Below are 15893 nucleotides of genomic sequence, written 5' to 3'. Positions count from 1 at the left end.
CCCTCCCCCTTTCCCTCTTTCCTCCATCCTCTCTTCCTTCCTTCCTTCCTCCCTCCTCTCCTTTCCCTCTTTCCTCCATCCTCCTCTTCTCCTTTCTCCTTCCCTCCTCTCCTTTCCCTCTTTCCTCCATCCTCTTCTCCTTCCTTCCTCCTTTCCTCCCTCCCGCCCTCCCTCCATCCTCCATCCTCCCTCCTCCTCTCCTTCCTCCCCCCGCCCTCCTCTCCTATGTATCTCCATCTGTTCTTTGACCTGTTGGAGGAAAAGTGGGCGGAGGAACCAGATTTAGTTGAAATTTGATTCAGGGTTTAGTGTCTGATCTCCGGAGGGGGAGGGAAGAGACGGACTGAGTGTTTTCGTCAGGACTTAAGTCTCCAAAAGTGCAGTTTCGGGCTGAAGTAAGTTCATGCACTGCAGATGATGTGTGTGGTTCCGGTCCGGGTCTCACGGAGCCGCCTGATCCTGATCGCGTCCTAATCCAGAATCTGCCCTTTACGCACAGATCGTCCGCATGCGGCGCCTTTCGGGTGCGTTTGAGGACTTTCTCCAAATGAAGCATTTCCTGCAGAACCAGGACTAGACCAGACCAGACTACGTTGGCTCTGTGGACTTGAGCCATCTCAAACTGAGATCGAGCAGCTCCAGAGACAGAATCCGAGTCCAGACTCTGTACCAGGTAAAGTCCTCATGGTCTGGACAAAGACCCGCTGAGTCCGTGTGCGCCAGAAAAGATGGAATAGTTAGTTGGATCCAGGTAGTTTGTACACGTTAATGAGTCCTAGTTCAGACACACAAATACCAACGACAAACAATTAGATCAACAACCAGGACGTCGTAGATTTTTGGAGAAAACGGAATAGAAAAATGTAAAAAATACTCAAGTTTAATGAAACGGGGGTCAACTCCTGACAGATGTTTTGTATTTTGATCCTTATACAACAAAATAAAAACAGTATAAACTATCACAAAACGATTTGATGCCAAAACACACAAACTAAAAAGTCACTTCAGACATCTGAACGATATTTTTTTCATTATTAACTTCTGTTCAAATCTGTTCAAAAGTCAAAGGTGGATCTGACCTGCTCTGGACTCTCCCCTGATTGGCTGTTACAGCCTGTCAGTCACATGGTAGCACCGCCCCGTAATCCATCCCCTTTCTCTCTAAATGAAGCATCATTTAAAAAATGAGCTTCATGTTGTATTTCAAACTGAGACCATAAACTGATCAGGAAAATGTTTACTGAGGAAGAGGAGGAGAGACATTTTCACATAGACTTCAATACAGTCTGACTTCTGACTGCAACCAGTGGAGTCGCCCCCTGATGGTCAGTCGAGAGAATGAGGGCTTCAGAGTCCAGGTCCAGGTTTAGAGATGAACTGGTGTCAACAGCAGAGAAAGGTTTATGGGATGTTGGGGGGGGGGGGGGGGGTGCTGATATTGAACCCCTGTTTTGGTGACCTCTTCCTGCACCCCCAGGACAACTGACTATGAGCACTTCAGGACTTCAGGCCACAAAGTGTCAGAAGGAGGACGTGAAGGAGCTGACCAGCATGAAGGAGTCCATCAGTGATATCATCAACCAGCTCCAGGACATCGACCCCGCCAGACTCTCCTTCTCGCCGTTCCTGGATCTGGACACCCAGATCTCGTTGGCGCCGGTGTCCGACAGCCCCGAGTCCTCGGTGGAGGAGCTGCATTCGCCCTCCCACTCCATGTCCGGCTCCCAGCGCTCGCTTGAAGCCCCACTGAAAAACATTCGGCAAAAGAGTGAGTTCATCTGTGACTTTATGGCTGATGTTGACCTGCAGCTCAGTTAACGTTCCATAAGGAACACATAGAGCCCTTATTGGGGATTAGTTTCCCCTGTGGAGTAATACACATTTGGAGTGTGTGATAAGGGTCTAATGATTAATATCAGTCCTTTGTTGTGACTCCATGGGAATTTGCTCAGGTTCTGCTTGTTGCAGTAAACTGTCCTGTGGTTTTTGCAGGTTCAGCTTCCTGCTGCCAGCAGCCTAGAGACAGTCTCATGGAACCAGAACGGGATCAGACCGACGGGGGGGGGGCCGGATCAGACTCTTTCCAGTGCTGTCATCACTACGCAGTGTTTGGATGCTGCCATGGAAAACAGCATCAGCACGCCAACACCGGCCTTTCAGGGAGACGTTCCCAACGGCAGAGATGCACCAAGATGGAGTCCAGAATCCACCAATCTGGACTGCACCACGGATGAGGGCCGGCCGCTGATCGGCCCCCCACCAGAGAGCGTGGAGTTAACGGTGTGGCGCTCCGAGGGGCAGGCAGAGCTCAGTGGTGAGGTAGAGGAGGCATCGGATCGAAGACGATGTCACTGCCAGTGTCGATGTTGTCAGAGCGGCCGCGTCCCTGCCTTGTTCTCGGTCCTGGTTTCTGCCCTGTTCGCATCCGGGGTCTTTTATGGACTCTATTTCTACGTTCCCATAAAACCCCCCGACTGTCCGGACACTGCCAGCCGCCTTGTCTTCAGCCTCTGCTGCTGCGCGGCGGCAGCCTTCCCCATCCTGCTCGGTACGCTGCACTCTGCACTCATGTCAAAGAGAAAGATTAGTACAGGATTTGGTTTGTCTGGCCTCCTCGTCTCGGAATGTCTCTGTGTCTCCTGTCCCCTTTAATTTGAAGCTCAGAGCAACAGGCATCCTCCTCTGGAGGGAAACATCATTCCCTTCTGCTGCTCAAAGCCTTAAATGGAAACTACAATAAAAGTTTGTCTCCTCAGACTGCCCGCTAATTGTGTCAGGATATTTTAATCAGGGCAATTGAACCACAGAGGACAGGGGACTGTATAATATAGGAATTAGAAAACCGGTGTAGTCAGACCTGTTTGTGGAAAATGGCGCAGATTCCAGAGGCTCACTGAATGTCTGGTGTTTCATTCCAGCGATGCTGGTGGGTTCAGCGCGCCAATTCTGCTCCGCCTCCTTTGACCTTCAGGACTCTTTTCCCAGTGGACGCGCGGTTCACCAGCTGTTTGTCACGGCGTCCTCGGAGCAGCTTCTCCTCTACATCGTCAACCTCGTGGTTATGGCCTGGCTGCTGCCTCAGGAGCAACTGAAGCTGGTGCCCATTGTGGCTGCAATGTTCATCTTTGGGAGGTGAGACCTGAAGGTCAGAGGTCAAAGGTTGAACGATGTGGGCCGTTTTTTGACAGAAAGCTTGGAGAAGTTTACTCGAACTTCATTCTGGCAGGATTTTACATATCACATCAGTCAGCTGAGATATTTCAATCTGGACCAGAGGCCAACATGGCTGCTAATGTGGCCACTCCCGCCGCCACACGGCTAAAAACAAACACAACCTCTGTGATTAACTGACTGAGACAGAAGTGGAGTCAGAACCAGCTGAAGCTGATCCAGACTCACTTTTCTGTTTTCTCCAACACCAAACAGCTGAAGGACAAGAGTCTGACTCTTGTTTGCTTCCTTCATCTTCCTTTAGTAATTCACCTGTTCACTGTTCAAAATGATGAAAATAAATAACTCTGAAATGAGAGAATATTCCTTTAATTCTTTATATAGATGTATCTGTATATGCAATTTACTTAAAAATATGCAGACAGACAGACACACACACACACACACACACCCTCCTTTGTGTCCACAGTCAGGTCTGAATTTCTCTTTCTTTCATCCTCCACAGACTGGTGTACTGGGTCTGTCTGAGCATGTGCAGCTCTTGGCGAGGCTTCGGTTCTGGCCTAACCTTCTTCCCGCTCCTCTCCGTGGTGGCTCTCAATCTGTTCCTCGTGTACACCCAGAATCTCCACGAGCCACTTTTTGTGTCTCAGGATGTCCTCTATAATCAGGCCACCCCCTCTCCCTGGTCTGGGGGGGCATCACAGAGCAGCAGAGCGGCCGTCCCGCCCACAGACATCTTGGACGCTCAGTGAGGAGCCAGGCGGCGCTCTTCCAGAGATCTTTCCAGAAATAGGTCATTCCTGTGGTCTGCACTTCAGCACAGCTGCCACTATAACCACGAGTGACTGGAGTTTCAGCCCCGCCCCCCCAGGACGGGCTGCTTCATGTGGAGACGAGCTTTTTATCTGAAACATAAGAGCTGTTTTCTTTTGAGCGGGCTCTGTGTTCGGTGTCCGTCCCTGTTCCAGTGCCTATATCTAAAGTTTTCACCTCAAAGTACCTAAAAGTTCTGCTCCAGATATATATGAGTGTAAAATGTCTCTTTGGAAACGGGACCCGTCACATGTTTCATTGTTATTGACAGCAAAATAAAAATTTCTGAAGTCATTTTCATTTTGTCGACTGAACTGACCTGATCTTGTGCTGACAGCTCCATGTGGCCTGTTACCTCAGATCCTTAACTCCTAACCCCTAAACCCGAACTCCCAACCTCCATTATCTGTCACTGTGTAGATCAGCTGCATAATCCTGGTTCAGGGTTCTGTATCTGGTTCTGTGCTAAAGTAGGGTAAACCCATTTTGTAGACCCAGACAGCCTGACAGAAAAGAACCAGGGCCATGTCAGACTCACATCCAGATCCAGGTATAGATCCAAGTCCAGGTTCTGGTCCATCTGGACAGTTGTATCTTCTGACGTCACTGCTATGATCCTTTTATCTCCACATGCAGATGAGGAGGTTAAGATGTCTTAACCTCTTAAGATGAATTTTATCAACAAGAATTGCTACTTGCATAACTTTTCTCCACATAAATCTATCATCTGGAACAACAAATGTATCACTAAAAGGAGCAAATCACTCTAAAGAACTGGGTTGATAATGGAATTTATTTAAAAGACTTTAACTCAAATGGCCAGCTGCTATGTTATAAAGGTTTTCTTACAGAAAGAGCATTCCCTATCATATTTAAAGACTTCAGCTCAGTAATATTCCCCATTCCCAACGGAATGATAGAATTAATGAAAAGCAAACTGTTGACACCCTTTATATAAATGGTATTGATATCTTCAGCAAAAACGCACTAATAAATATGTTAGAGAATGTTTCTATTCCGCTAGGAAAATAACACCATGATGGAAGTTTTTTTTAAATGCTCCATTTAAAAATACATTTAAAAATTGTGCATAACATATATCCATCTAGCGCAGTGATCCTCACTCATTTTTTCATAAGAGCCACATTGGCAGAGGATTTTATCGGGACACCTGACGTTTGACTGCTCGTTCCCTCTCCGACGTCTTCATGTTGATTTTCGTTTGCTGCTTCCTCAGACTCTTTATCCTCACTATTCGTTACAATTTAAAATTAGAAATCGATCAATGTTGCGCCTACATCTCACGTTGGCTAGCGGAGCTACAGTGACGTCACCAAGTATGACGGCGTTATAAACAATCATGCCGGAAGCGCGCTGCGTTGCCAGGTTTGACAGTGAATTTAGAGAAACACAAGAAACTTGTGCGACAAAAAATGGACCAGACTCAGTGATCACCTTCCTAGCCACAAAATTTCACACTGCTCTATGTTCCCTACAGATAATATCCAACTAGACCAGTGAGCGGTGCTAGCTATCATGTCTATGGGGTCATCAGGTGGGAACCTCCTTTCACCGGTGTTTCGTCTAGTTAGGCCCACAACACCTCCAGAAGGCTAGACCGTGAACACTGGCGTCCCAGAGTCATCCAGCCATCACCACTCCTCACACAAAGACAACTATCTCAAACAGCACTACTATCACCTACTCTGACCTCTCACCAACTGCACCAGTGAAAGCGGGGTAGGGATACAGACCCTGGTTCGGGTAGGGGGGAGAAATAGAAGAGGTGGAGATAAAAGTAGGGATGGGATATAGAGGGCGCAGGAGGTGGAGGCAATACAAGCTGCATTAGTACATTCAGCAACTAAACTCACCTAAATGGTCCTATACTCAAACAACACTCCAACACAGGCCAGCTCACCTGTACTAACTACATGGTGTCAAAGAACTATCTCAAACACCACTGTCAACTACTTTAACCTCTCACCAACTGCACCAGTGCAAGCGGGGTGGGGATACAGACCCTGGTTCGGGTAGGGGGGAGAAATAGAGGAGAGAGAAAAGTAGGGATGGGATACAGACCCTGGTTCGGGTAGGGGGCATGAGAGTATAGAGTGTGCAGGAAGTGGAGGCACTACAAGCTACGCTAGCACACCAGCAGATTCAGCAACCAAATTCACCTGAACAGCCAAAGCCAACACTCCAACACAGGCCAATTCTCCTAGGCTAACCGCATGGCGTCGAAAAGGCACAAACAACACTATTTCAAGCAACACCACTGTCAACTACTCTACCCTCTCACCAATTGCACCAGTGAAAGCGGGGTGGGGATACAGACCCTGGTTCGGGTAGGGGGCAGAAATAGAAGAGGTGGAGATAAAAGTAGGGATGGGATACAGACACTGGTTCGGGTAGGGGGCATGAAAGTATAGAGGGTGCAGGAGGTGGAGGCAGTACAAGCTACGCTAGCAGATTCAGCAACTAACCTCAACTTAATAATCCTAGTAAAATCAACACCAAGTAAAATCAACACACCAACCCAGGCCAACTCACCTGGACAAGCTACGCTAGCAGATTCAGCAACTAACCTCATCTAAACACTCCTATATTCAAGTAAAATCAACACACCAACACAGGCCTAGACTAACCGCATGGTGGCAAAGAGGCTCAAACAGGCCACACCCCCACTTAAATACACTTCCCCTTCCTGGATTTCTTCCTCTGCTTCTCCCTAGAGTCTGTCTATCTTAAGAGCTCCCCCTGCTGGGCCCCCAGCTACTATTACCTCTTCTGACCCAAATCCACTGACAGGGAAAGGGAAAGGGAAAGGGAAAGGGAAAGTATATTGCAGATGTTTGTAGTGCAGTGTTCACTGAATATTTATTTAGCACATAAAAAAACAAATATTGGCTAGGTTACCATATTGTTATTACCACACGAGCCACCAATTAAAGCTTGATGAGCCGTGCAATGAGTATCTCTGGTCTAACACATATATTTCAAGATTCTTATATATTCTTATGTATATAAATAAATAAATAAATGTAAATTCCAAACTCAACTCTGTTATTGAAGTTGGAAATTAACCGGAATGATCTGATTATACACTGTTCTGTTTTTATACTGCAAACGCTGAATAAAGTTTATTAAAAAAACATAAAGATGAGGAGTGACGTCATTCGAAATTTGCTCCTGTTTCCCTCGTGGAGGTCACTTTGCAGTCGTCATCATGCGTCAGGTGACCAGCTCGGTCATGTGACCACAGCGCTCCAGGCGGCTCGAGCCTAGTTAGGCACCGGAAGCAGATTTCAGTGTGACGTAACGAGAATCTCAAAGATGGCAGCCTTGGTCGGTGAGTGATGCCTGGACTAAAATGATAAATAGTTAACTAACCACGCTGTGATTTTGTTTTTATGACGTCTGTGACATTCAGACGTTCTTCCTTAAAATGTAGCAGCCACAGTCCGACTCTTTGGTCCGACTTTACTGACTTAGCACTCTGACCTTGCTCTGAGTTAGCATGGCGGCTAGCGACTTCAGCTAACACGGTCCGTAGCAGCAGGAACATCAGCACACAACACAACACAACAACAGTGTGTTTCTGTTTTCCGTCAGGTCGTCTTTCAGTGACAAACGCGTCGATAGCTCCGTTGGCTTTATTTAGCTTTGCTAACTGGATTTAGTTCTGTTAGCTTTATTCAGCCACACACACTAACGCTGCTACATTTATTTGGCTTTCTTTATTTGGTATCTGTTTTACACTCTGACAGGTTGAAACTGGGTTTTAAACGTCGTCCTTCGTGTGTCAGTTCACAGTTTTTTTTTTTTCAGAGTCCAGACAGTCGGTCCAGTATGGAACTTTAAATATGGATTATTAATGTGTGGTGCTGAGAACAGCAGGTTTCTAATGACCGGATGAGGTTCTTTATCATAACTGATTTGGTTTTTAGTAAAGTGAAGGTTGATTTTCATCAGATGTTGTTCTTCGCAGCAGCGCCTCGCCTGACCATGCATGGCTCCTTCTCAATGAGGTAAGAACCTGAAGCCTCTAATCCCTCTCCTCGTCTCCTCTCCTAATTGAATGAATTCTCCTCTGACCTGCTGCTGTTTATGTTGATGTCAGTGATTTATATTCAAACTGTAGGTTATGAGGATATGAACGTGATGCTGAAATTCTGTCCATGTCTGACACACGTCAACATGTCTCCAACCATTCAAGTCTGAGTTTGTGCATTGTAGTCAGGAACTTTGTGTCAGAGGATTTTAAGTTGAAGAAAATTTAAAGATGAAACAATCCAGCCTGAGACTGAATATCTGAAACATTTGTTGTCAGTGTTTTCTGGCTGTAGCAGCACTCAGCTGTTTAGACTGTCAAGTTAATCCTTCAAAGCGACATTGAGTTTGCAAGCTCAGACAGAATCAACATCCTCCACAGTCAGTTCAGTCCATCTGTCTGTCACTCATCATATACTGATATAATGAAATTCCTCATCTCTGTAGTTTTGAAGTGTGTCTGAATGCTTTTGTGTGGAGTCTTTTTACAGTTTTAAAAATGTGCAGCTTCTGGGATGTCGCTTTCTCTCGTCATCATCCCTGTTATTTCTTCTCTGGCCTGCTCTCCATCAACAGGCCTATCTCAGTTTTTGTTGTCCAACAGAAGAGTCTGCACAGCAGTATTAAGAGTGACAGTACTAGCACAAGGTTGGCTTACCTGAAATCCTCTGCAGTAAATATGTGAACAAAGAATATACCAAGTGTAAACTCCCTGCACATGGTGACGCTGCTCTCCCTCCTTCAGTCTGGTTCCAGTCAGGGAGAAGAGCACAGCCGTGGCTGCGGCCAAGCCTGCATCTGTAGCCAGCAGCAAGGGGGAGTATGTCATAACCAAGCTGGACGACCTGGTGAACTGGGCCCGCAGGGTGAGTCTGTGATCACCTGAGTCCTCCAGCTGAAGGACAGGTGGACTAAAAAGTCTCATGTTTTTAGTGTTTCCTGTGTGAATGAATCTGTGCCTTTTTATTTCTAGTTACATTACTGAGTGACTGAAAATTAGTCAGTTTAGTGTTTGGACTTCAACCATCATATATATATATATAATACATATATATATAATGTCTACAAATAATTGATGATACCATGTTTGTTGGTCTTCTATAACACAAATGTTTATAGAATCTGATCTGTAGCTGCACCAGACCACTGACTGTACAAACAATACACAACAATGTTGAGACACATTTAACCTTCATCAATGAAACAGCTCGTGATTTTTTGTTTCATTTGACCATTTTAAACATTTTGGACAGATTCTGAAGCTCTGCTTGTGTCCCTCTGGTTCTCAGTGTGTGTTGTGCTTCCCCTCAGAGCTCTCTGTGGCCTATGACCTTTGGGCTGGCATGTTGTGCGGTGGAAATGATGCACATGGCGGCTCCCCGTTATGACATGGACCGCTTCGGTGTTGTGTTCAGAGCAAGTCCCCGACAGGCTGATGTCATGATTGTGGCAGGAACACTGACCAATAAGATGGCACCAGCTCTGCGTAAGGTGAGTGACTGAGTCTAGGTGTTGGCCCAGGTCTGCAGAAGGGAAAGGGTTATTTAACACCCGTGCCTGACTCAGCACTGAGAAGTTTATCTGTGTGAATACTGGTGGCAGTATGAGCAGCCTGATGATAGGTGGACTGGCACTGAAGCCTCTGCCTCCAGCTGACTGATTAGGTCTTAGTCAGATGTGATGTAACAGGTAAACCTCCTCCTCTCCAACAGGTGTACGACCAGATGCCTGAGCCCAGATATGTCATTTCAATGGGAAGGTAAGTTCCTTCCTCCTCCTCACCTGTCATTCACCTGGATGAAGTTTCATTCAGTTAGCCTGTTGTCATGGAACCTTCACAGTAACTAGCGCCATCATGTTCTTCCTCCAGTTGTGCTAACGGAGGAGGCTACTACCACTATTCCTACTCAGTGGTTCGAGGCTGCGACAGAATCGTACCAGTGGACATTTATGTTCCAGGTAAACGTGCCTTTACAAATTAAACAAACACCATATGATTGAGCTTTCTGGACAGTCTTGTCTCCAAGTAACTGAAAGCCCAAATTTGGATGGAGGTAATGTAACAGCATTGGATCCCAGAGACACACTGTGGAGTTTACAGGATTTACAAATAAATCTGATTTATTTGTATAGTGCCAAATCATAACAAAGTTACATCAAGGCACTTTACATATAGAGCAGGTCTGGACCAAACTTTTTATAAAATGATTTGAAGAGACCAAACAGGTCCCCCGATGAGCAGGAAAAACTTCCTTTTAGAGGCAGAAACCTCGAGCAGAACCAGGCTCGCAGGGGGGGGGGGCGTGAGAGAGGCATTGGGGGGGTGTAGGCAGGAACATGAAGTTCATGGAGATGCGCTTCAGTACAGAATTCAGTGAAATGTTTTTCTTTTTGACCTCAGCTGACCTTTGCTCTGTTTTTGTTGCCTAAAGAGTGCCAACAAAATGAGGTGAGATGATAAAACTGTAGATCATTTATTAACATGGCACAGAAATCAAGGCATTCTCCATACAGACAGACACAATTCCAGTGTGTCTTTAGTGTATTGATGTGCTCCAGTCCAACAGCATGTATGAGCAGTCATGCTGCTCACGCATCAGTGTTGGAAATTAAACTGCTGCTTATGAACATGAGCAAGTCTTTGCTGGACTCTGCTGGTCCCTGCAGGTCTCAGTCCTGAGGACATTGAACACAGCTGAGGCTGCTGCAGCCGCAGATTAAGGCACTTTATTTTGAAAATCCATTTTTTGGAGCATAACTGTGGATTAGATTCAAGAGTCCAAATACTTTTGGCCAAGTAGGTGCTGGGGGTCCTAAATGGATAGACCTGATCCATGTTTTGACATTTCAGGTTGTCCTCCGACTGCAGAAGCTCTCCTATACGGGACTTTACAGCTGCAGAAGAAAATCAAACGTGAGAAGAAGCTAAAGATCTGGTATCGGAAGTGAGTGAGTGAGTGAGTGAGTGAGTGAGTGAGTGAGTGAGTGAGTGAGTGAGGGGGTGTGTGTGTGTGTGTGTGTGTGTGGGTGGGTGGGTGGGCTGTATCTCTGGTTGGAGCTCTGCTCCTCCTCCACCTCCAGCTGCAGGATCATTAAAACCACAGCTGTAATTTAGTTGAGTGAAGCTTGTGATAAAACTCAGCAGCTTTAATTCTGAACACTGAAAACATTTGTTAGCTGTGTGTTTGTCAAAACTCATCTTCAGTCTGTCTTTATTGAAGTAATCATTTTTATTATGTGTGATTATCACCCTGTCAATAAAGAGCTTACATGAACATCACTAGTTTCATGTCTTTTTTGAGAACCAGCGGGTGAAGGTTCATGAAGGCTCTGAAGTATCCATGAGACCGACCAACACGGCTTATTGATCAACTCCGGCTTGTATTGATCTGATCAATGAGCTGAGCCGATCATTAAGGCCATCGACGAAGAAAGGTGCCGATGTCCAGACCAGGACCACATGAGAACCTGTACATGAAGGTTCCAGGTGAGACTATTCTCCGATGATTGAAGCGACGGCAGCTCCAGCTGCCACTTCGGTGTCAAGCCTCCGATCTGAGTCGAGCAGCTGCTGCAGTTTCCCGCTTTCCCAAGTGTTGCATCAGCGGTCACTCTGATGTTTGATGGCGTCCTTGCCAGGTGTGAACTTGTTCCCATGTTATGATAAGTCGGTCATCTACACCCATGAACGGGACACTTGAAACTGGACTTTTAAACAAAGATTCAGTGAGTTTGAACTGGCAGTTACAGATTATCAGGAGCTGGCTTACTTATAAACCTGTGACCTAACAGTGACATCCCATGTCGTTGACCTTGTCAACCACCAAACTCACCGTCTGCGTTTGTCACTTCCTGTCTCTGTCCCGTTAAATTACACACAACACAACACGTTTCCTCTGTAATTTATTGTATCAGAGAACATTTGAACCAACTGCTCCAACACTGAGTGTGCAAACAAAGATGGAGGCCGAAGGTGTCCTGATGACATTTGTGGGTTCAGTGTAGAGAAGCAGGAACGTAACAGTGAGGTCAGGAGGCACGTGTGATTAGAAAAGATGTTGGTCAGGCCTCAGCCCTTGAGGATGGTGGGCGTGATCATCTTGTTGAAGGAGTAGTATTTGCACTCAGTCGGTGGAGCAATGTCCATGGTGCTGGTGCTGATCCGGTCCTTCTTGAATCCAGCCTCCAGCAGATGAGGGACCTGCGTCTCCTGAAATCAGAACAAACAGTCGGTCAAGCAGGAGGTGCTGCGGCCTCAGCTCCCCGGTCTGCCTTAGCATTTACCAAGAGCTCCGCCATTGATCATGGAGAAGACCTATCAGATGCCAGAGTCTGAGCAACATTTAGTGTGCTGATGATTCACACAAATTTTTCCTCTGTGCTCAGAAAATGTCTCCTTTTGGCTCAATACATGAGGCTCAGTGTGAAGTGCCTCTGGAACACAGGTGATGTGTTTGAGTCCCTGGTTCACTTTGACCTGGAGATTCAAACTTACCAGAAATTCAAACATGACATGTCTTCACTCAGTCAGGTGCTAACTGATCCACAGTGGATCCTGGTCCACATTAAACCCTGAACACCAGTGGGTCCTGGTCTAGGTCTCTGGACTGTTGACCCACCTCAAACATCTTGTTGATGTCGTTGTACTTGGACTTGAGCAGCTCGCCCCAGGAAGTCAGATTACAGTAGGTGAGGACGCCTCCGGGTTTCAGCAGCCTGTGAGCGTGACCCTGCAAACAGACACACAAACAGCATCATCTCACACTAACGCTTGTTGTCTGTTGATGTGTTGTACAGAGCCACTGGGCGTCGAACTACTCACCTTAATGAAGTCAAACTGGTGGGTGTGCCATGTGTCCTCTGACAGAGGGTATGTGTCGTACAGGATACCTGGGGACAGGGACAGTGTTAGAGAACTGGATCACAGAGGATCCGGTCTGACTGACCATCCTCCTCCTTACCGTCGAAGTGACCGTCTGGCAGGGTGGGAACCACGTTTTCCCACAGACCCTTCAGCGGGATGACCTGCAGGGACAGAGACACGATCAGCTGACCCAGGACCGGAGCCACAGTCCCACCGATATGTCCAATAGTTACTCACCTTATGGGGCTGACACTTGGCCCAATTTTCCAGCCGGGCGAAAACGCCGTCGTTACACTCGATGATCCAGTGCTCCTCGATGGGGAAAGACTCCAGCTTAGTGGCGGCAATGGCCATGCCAAAACCGATCTCAAGAACCCGACCGCCTGCAAACCAGACCGGAGTATTAAACGGTCCAGTGTATCTATCATCTCTCAAATTAATTCATTTTTCAAATGTTTCATGTTTATACACAATTTTATAAAATGTAATATACGGATATATTATTAATATATCTATATGCAAGATTTACTGCAGAAAAATGTATATGGTGGAAATTAAAAACATTTTCACCTGAATTAAAAAAGAAGAATCACAAATACTGCAAGCAGTTCGTGCACATGGTTCTCTCTATTTGTGTGTGTGTGTGTGTGACTGTGTGTGAGTGAGTGAGTGAGTGAGTGAGTGAGAGAGAGAGAGAGTCTATTTTCACACTCAGTTGTGTCCATGACAGCTGTCTCAGCTCCACGTGTCTCCGGATTATTAAAGTTAGACTTCTTAAAGTCTGAGCTGGTTTGTGATCGTTTTGAAGTTTATTATGAGCTTGGCTCTTATTCTCCAACAATCCTAAGGTCCCTGTTGAACAGCTGAATATCTGTGAGCTCAGTCATAGTCCCGTCCCCGTTCCTGTCTTTACCTTTTGAGGCCGCCACTGAGGCCAGGGAGTGCATGTAGGGGGTCTCCCAGCGCTCCATCACCGGTTTGCCCAGGATCTCCAGGTGAGTGTCCGCCTCGTTGTATCCGGCGCTCGCGTCGTGCCAGGCAGCCTTACAGTCCTCCCCCTGGGAGAAGATGGGCTGGGCGGACATGTTGTGTTGTGTTGTGTTGTGGTGTCTGGTGGACTTGTGTACCCAAAGAAGAGGCCGGGCGGCCGGAGCCTCCGGGTTTTATCTGTCCTGAAGTGCTGACTCTGCGGAGTTGGAGCAACACAAAGATCGTGTCCGGACAAGATGTCCCACTCCGCCCGGTTTGGACCAGAACTTCTAGATCGGCTGTAAGAAGAGAAAAGGTTCAATCTGATCGAAAATCTGATCGTATTTCAGACTGAGACCATAAACTCATCAGGAAAATGTTTTCTGTGGAGGGACATTTTCCCATAGACTTCAATACAACCTGACTTCTCTAACGCCACTGGAATCACCCCTGATAGTCAGTAGATAGAATGAATCAAATGAATCAAAGTCTTCAGCATCGGCTTCACTTTTCAGGCCCAGAGTCCAGGTCCAGGTTTGGAGGGGGGGTCAGGGGTCAGGGGTCAGGGTTGGTCTGGCCCTCAGAAAGTAGAGTAGAGTGAGAGCTCAGTGTTCCTTCTGTTCTCAGAGACAGCTGGAGTCAAACATTAGTCTGGATCTTATTCTCACATGCCGTTTGTTCTTGTTGCATAAGAAGATCTGAACCGGCACTCTCTGGATCATTGATCACTTTGATAGACGATTAGAAATGGTGACATCATAAAAAGCTGATTTTATTCCATGTTTGCATTGTTGACAGTGTTGTCAATGTTTTCCTGTTTTTGGTCCTCAGCTGTTGGACGTCTGTCCTCTGTCAGTCGATGCTACATATTATTTCTGCTGGATCAGACCGACCCAAAGGGGCCACAGAGGCCACTTTGGTCCTGCAGCTCCTTTATGACATCAAACTGCACACACTGAAGGATAGGACAATCAGGGAACCGGGGTTAGATTGATGTTAGCCATTAAATCAGTTTTAGGTTTTGATTGATCTCTATCTGTTGGAAGTGTTGAGATCAAGTGGATCAATAGAAACGCAGCAGTCCAGAGACCATATCCTGCATCTCTACATTTTCTGGTTTTATGTGATTCACAGCACAATGAGACAGGATGACAACCCCCCTCCCATCCTTATTACCCATCACCCTCTCCACCCACCTACCACTCAAATATAACCTTCAGTGTAAAGACCCTCAGATGAGGAACTGGTCCAGGGTCTGAGCTGAAGGTCGTCCTTTCTCAGTCACATGATTCCATGTCCAGCCTCACTGTGGTGCGTGAACTCAGTTTATTAGGAACACCTACAGGTGTTGTTCTGTTCCCTGCGAAGGTCAAAGTCTGTTGTCGTGGTTCTGTCCTCCAGTGATCATCTTCAGGGGACAAATACCAGATGAACATCACGTTGGATCTGTGTTACAGTCATGTTGTGTCAGTGTGTTTGTTGTGTTGCTCTGTCACTGGTGTTAATGTGTTACTGTCCTCAGTTCTCCATTGATCTATAACTAAAGGTGAGGTCCAGTTATCAGGGTCAAAGGTCAGAGGACAAGCGTTTTCTACAGGGCGGTCAGATAATCCCTCCTTTATTTATCAGTCAGAGCAGAGGGCAGACCTTTATCGTATTCTCCAGATGTATCAACACGAGTCCCTAAAGGCTGAAACTACACTGTCACTGTGCAACAACATCACGGTAACTACAGCAACAGCAGTTTAACGTCACATCTGTGGAAATGAATCATGAAGGAGCTTCTGACTGAACGTGCTCCTCTGGATGAAACCTCATTTGCATTTGACTCTTCCCCACACATTCACTCACCACTCACACACACACACTCACACAAAATAACAAAATAAGAGTCGGCTCGGGAGTAGCAGACCTCATCAGGTTGTGTTCTTTCCTAAGTATTCACTTTTGGTGAACTTGGTGCCGATGGAACTGGCTCTGTTATAAATGTTGACATCCTGAGAACATGAACCTGAGACAG

The 15893-nt window shown here is 46.5% G+C and overlaps 2 protein-coding genes, 1 long non-coding RNA gene and 1 pseudogene across 5 annotated transcripts; 2 read left to right on the top strand and 2 right to left on the bottom strand.

The window, feature by feature from the left end:
• Positions 1 to 189: 189 nt before the first annotated feature.
• On the top strand, positions 190 to 4275 carry LOC115042648 (transmembrane protein 79-like; annotated as a pseudogene).
• On the bottom strand, positions 1326 to 5648 carry LOC115042649 (uncharacterized). 2 transcript variants are annotated; one of them, XR_003840696.1, is made up of 3 exons: positions 3623 to 5648; positions 2858 to 3139; positions 1326 to 1746 (listed from the first exon to the last, which is right to left on the bottom strand). It is a non-coding gene; the product is annotated as an uncharacterized LOC115042649 (long non-coding RNA). The 2 variants fall into 2 exon arrangements; XR_003840697.1 differs by having other exon boundaries at positions 4526 to 5648.
• A 1635-nt stretch (positions 5649 to 7283) lies between these two features.
• ndufs7 (NADH:ubiquinone oxidoreductase core subunit S7) lies at positions 7284 to 11060 on the top strand. 2 transcript variants are annotated; one of them, XM_029500361.1, is made up of 8 exons: positions 7284 to 7339; positions 7979 to 8018; positions 8617 to 8688; positions 8786 to 8906; positions 9352 to 9531; positions 9753 to 9799; positions 9911 to 9999; positions 10892 to 11060. In XM_029500361.1, exons 1-8 carry the CDS (start codon positions 7324 to 7326, stop codon positions 10987 to 10989), a joined length of 663 nt encoding a protein of 220 aa, XP_029356221.1. In that variant the 5' UTR covers positions 7284 to 7323; the 3' UTR covers positions 10990 to 11060. The 2 variants fall into 2 exon arrangements, with proteins under 2 accessions (XP_029356221.1, XP_029356223.1); XM_029500363.1 differs by having other exon boundaries at positions 7291 to 7339; positions 7982 to 8018; positions 10892 to 10989.
• An 865-nt stretch (positions 11061 to 11925) lies between these two features.
• Positions 11926 to 14049, bottom strand: gamt (guanidinoacetate N-methyltransferase). The gene is made up of 6 exons (XM_029500513.1): positions 13818 to 14049; positions 13142 to 13287; positions 13002 to 13065; positions 12863 to 12930; positions 12660 to 12770; positions 11926 to 12250 (listed from the first exon to the last, which is right to left on the bottom strand). Exons 1-6 carry the CDS (start codon positions 13987 to 13989, stop codon positions 12110 to 12112), a joined length of 702 nt encoding a protein of 233 aa, XP_029356373.1. The 5' UTR covers positions 13990 to 14049; the 3' UTR covers positions 11926 to 12109.
• Between the last annotated feature and the right edge of the window lie 1844 nt (positions 14050 to 15893).

The sequence above is a fragment of the Echeneis naucrates genome, chromosome 4 (assembly GCF_900963305.1).
Source record: "Echeneis naucrates chromosome 4, fEcheNa1.1, whole genome shotgun sequence".
Classification (NCBI taxonomy): domain Eukaryota; kingdom Metazoa; phylum Chordata; class Actinopteri; order Carangiformes; family Echeneidae; genus Echeneis; species Echeneis naucrates.
This window is presented reverse-complemented; position numbering and strand designations above follow the sequence as displayed.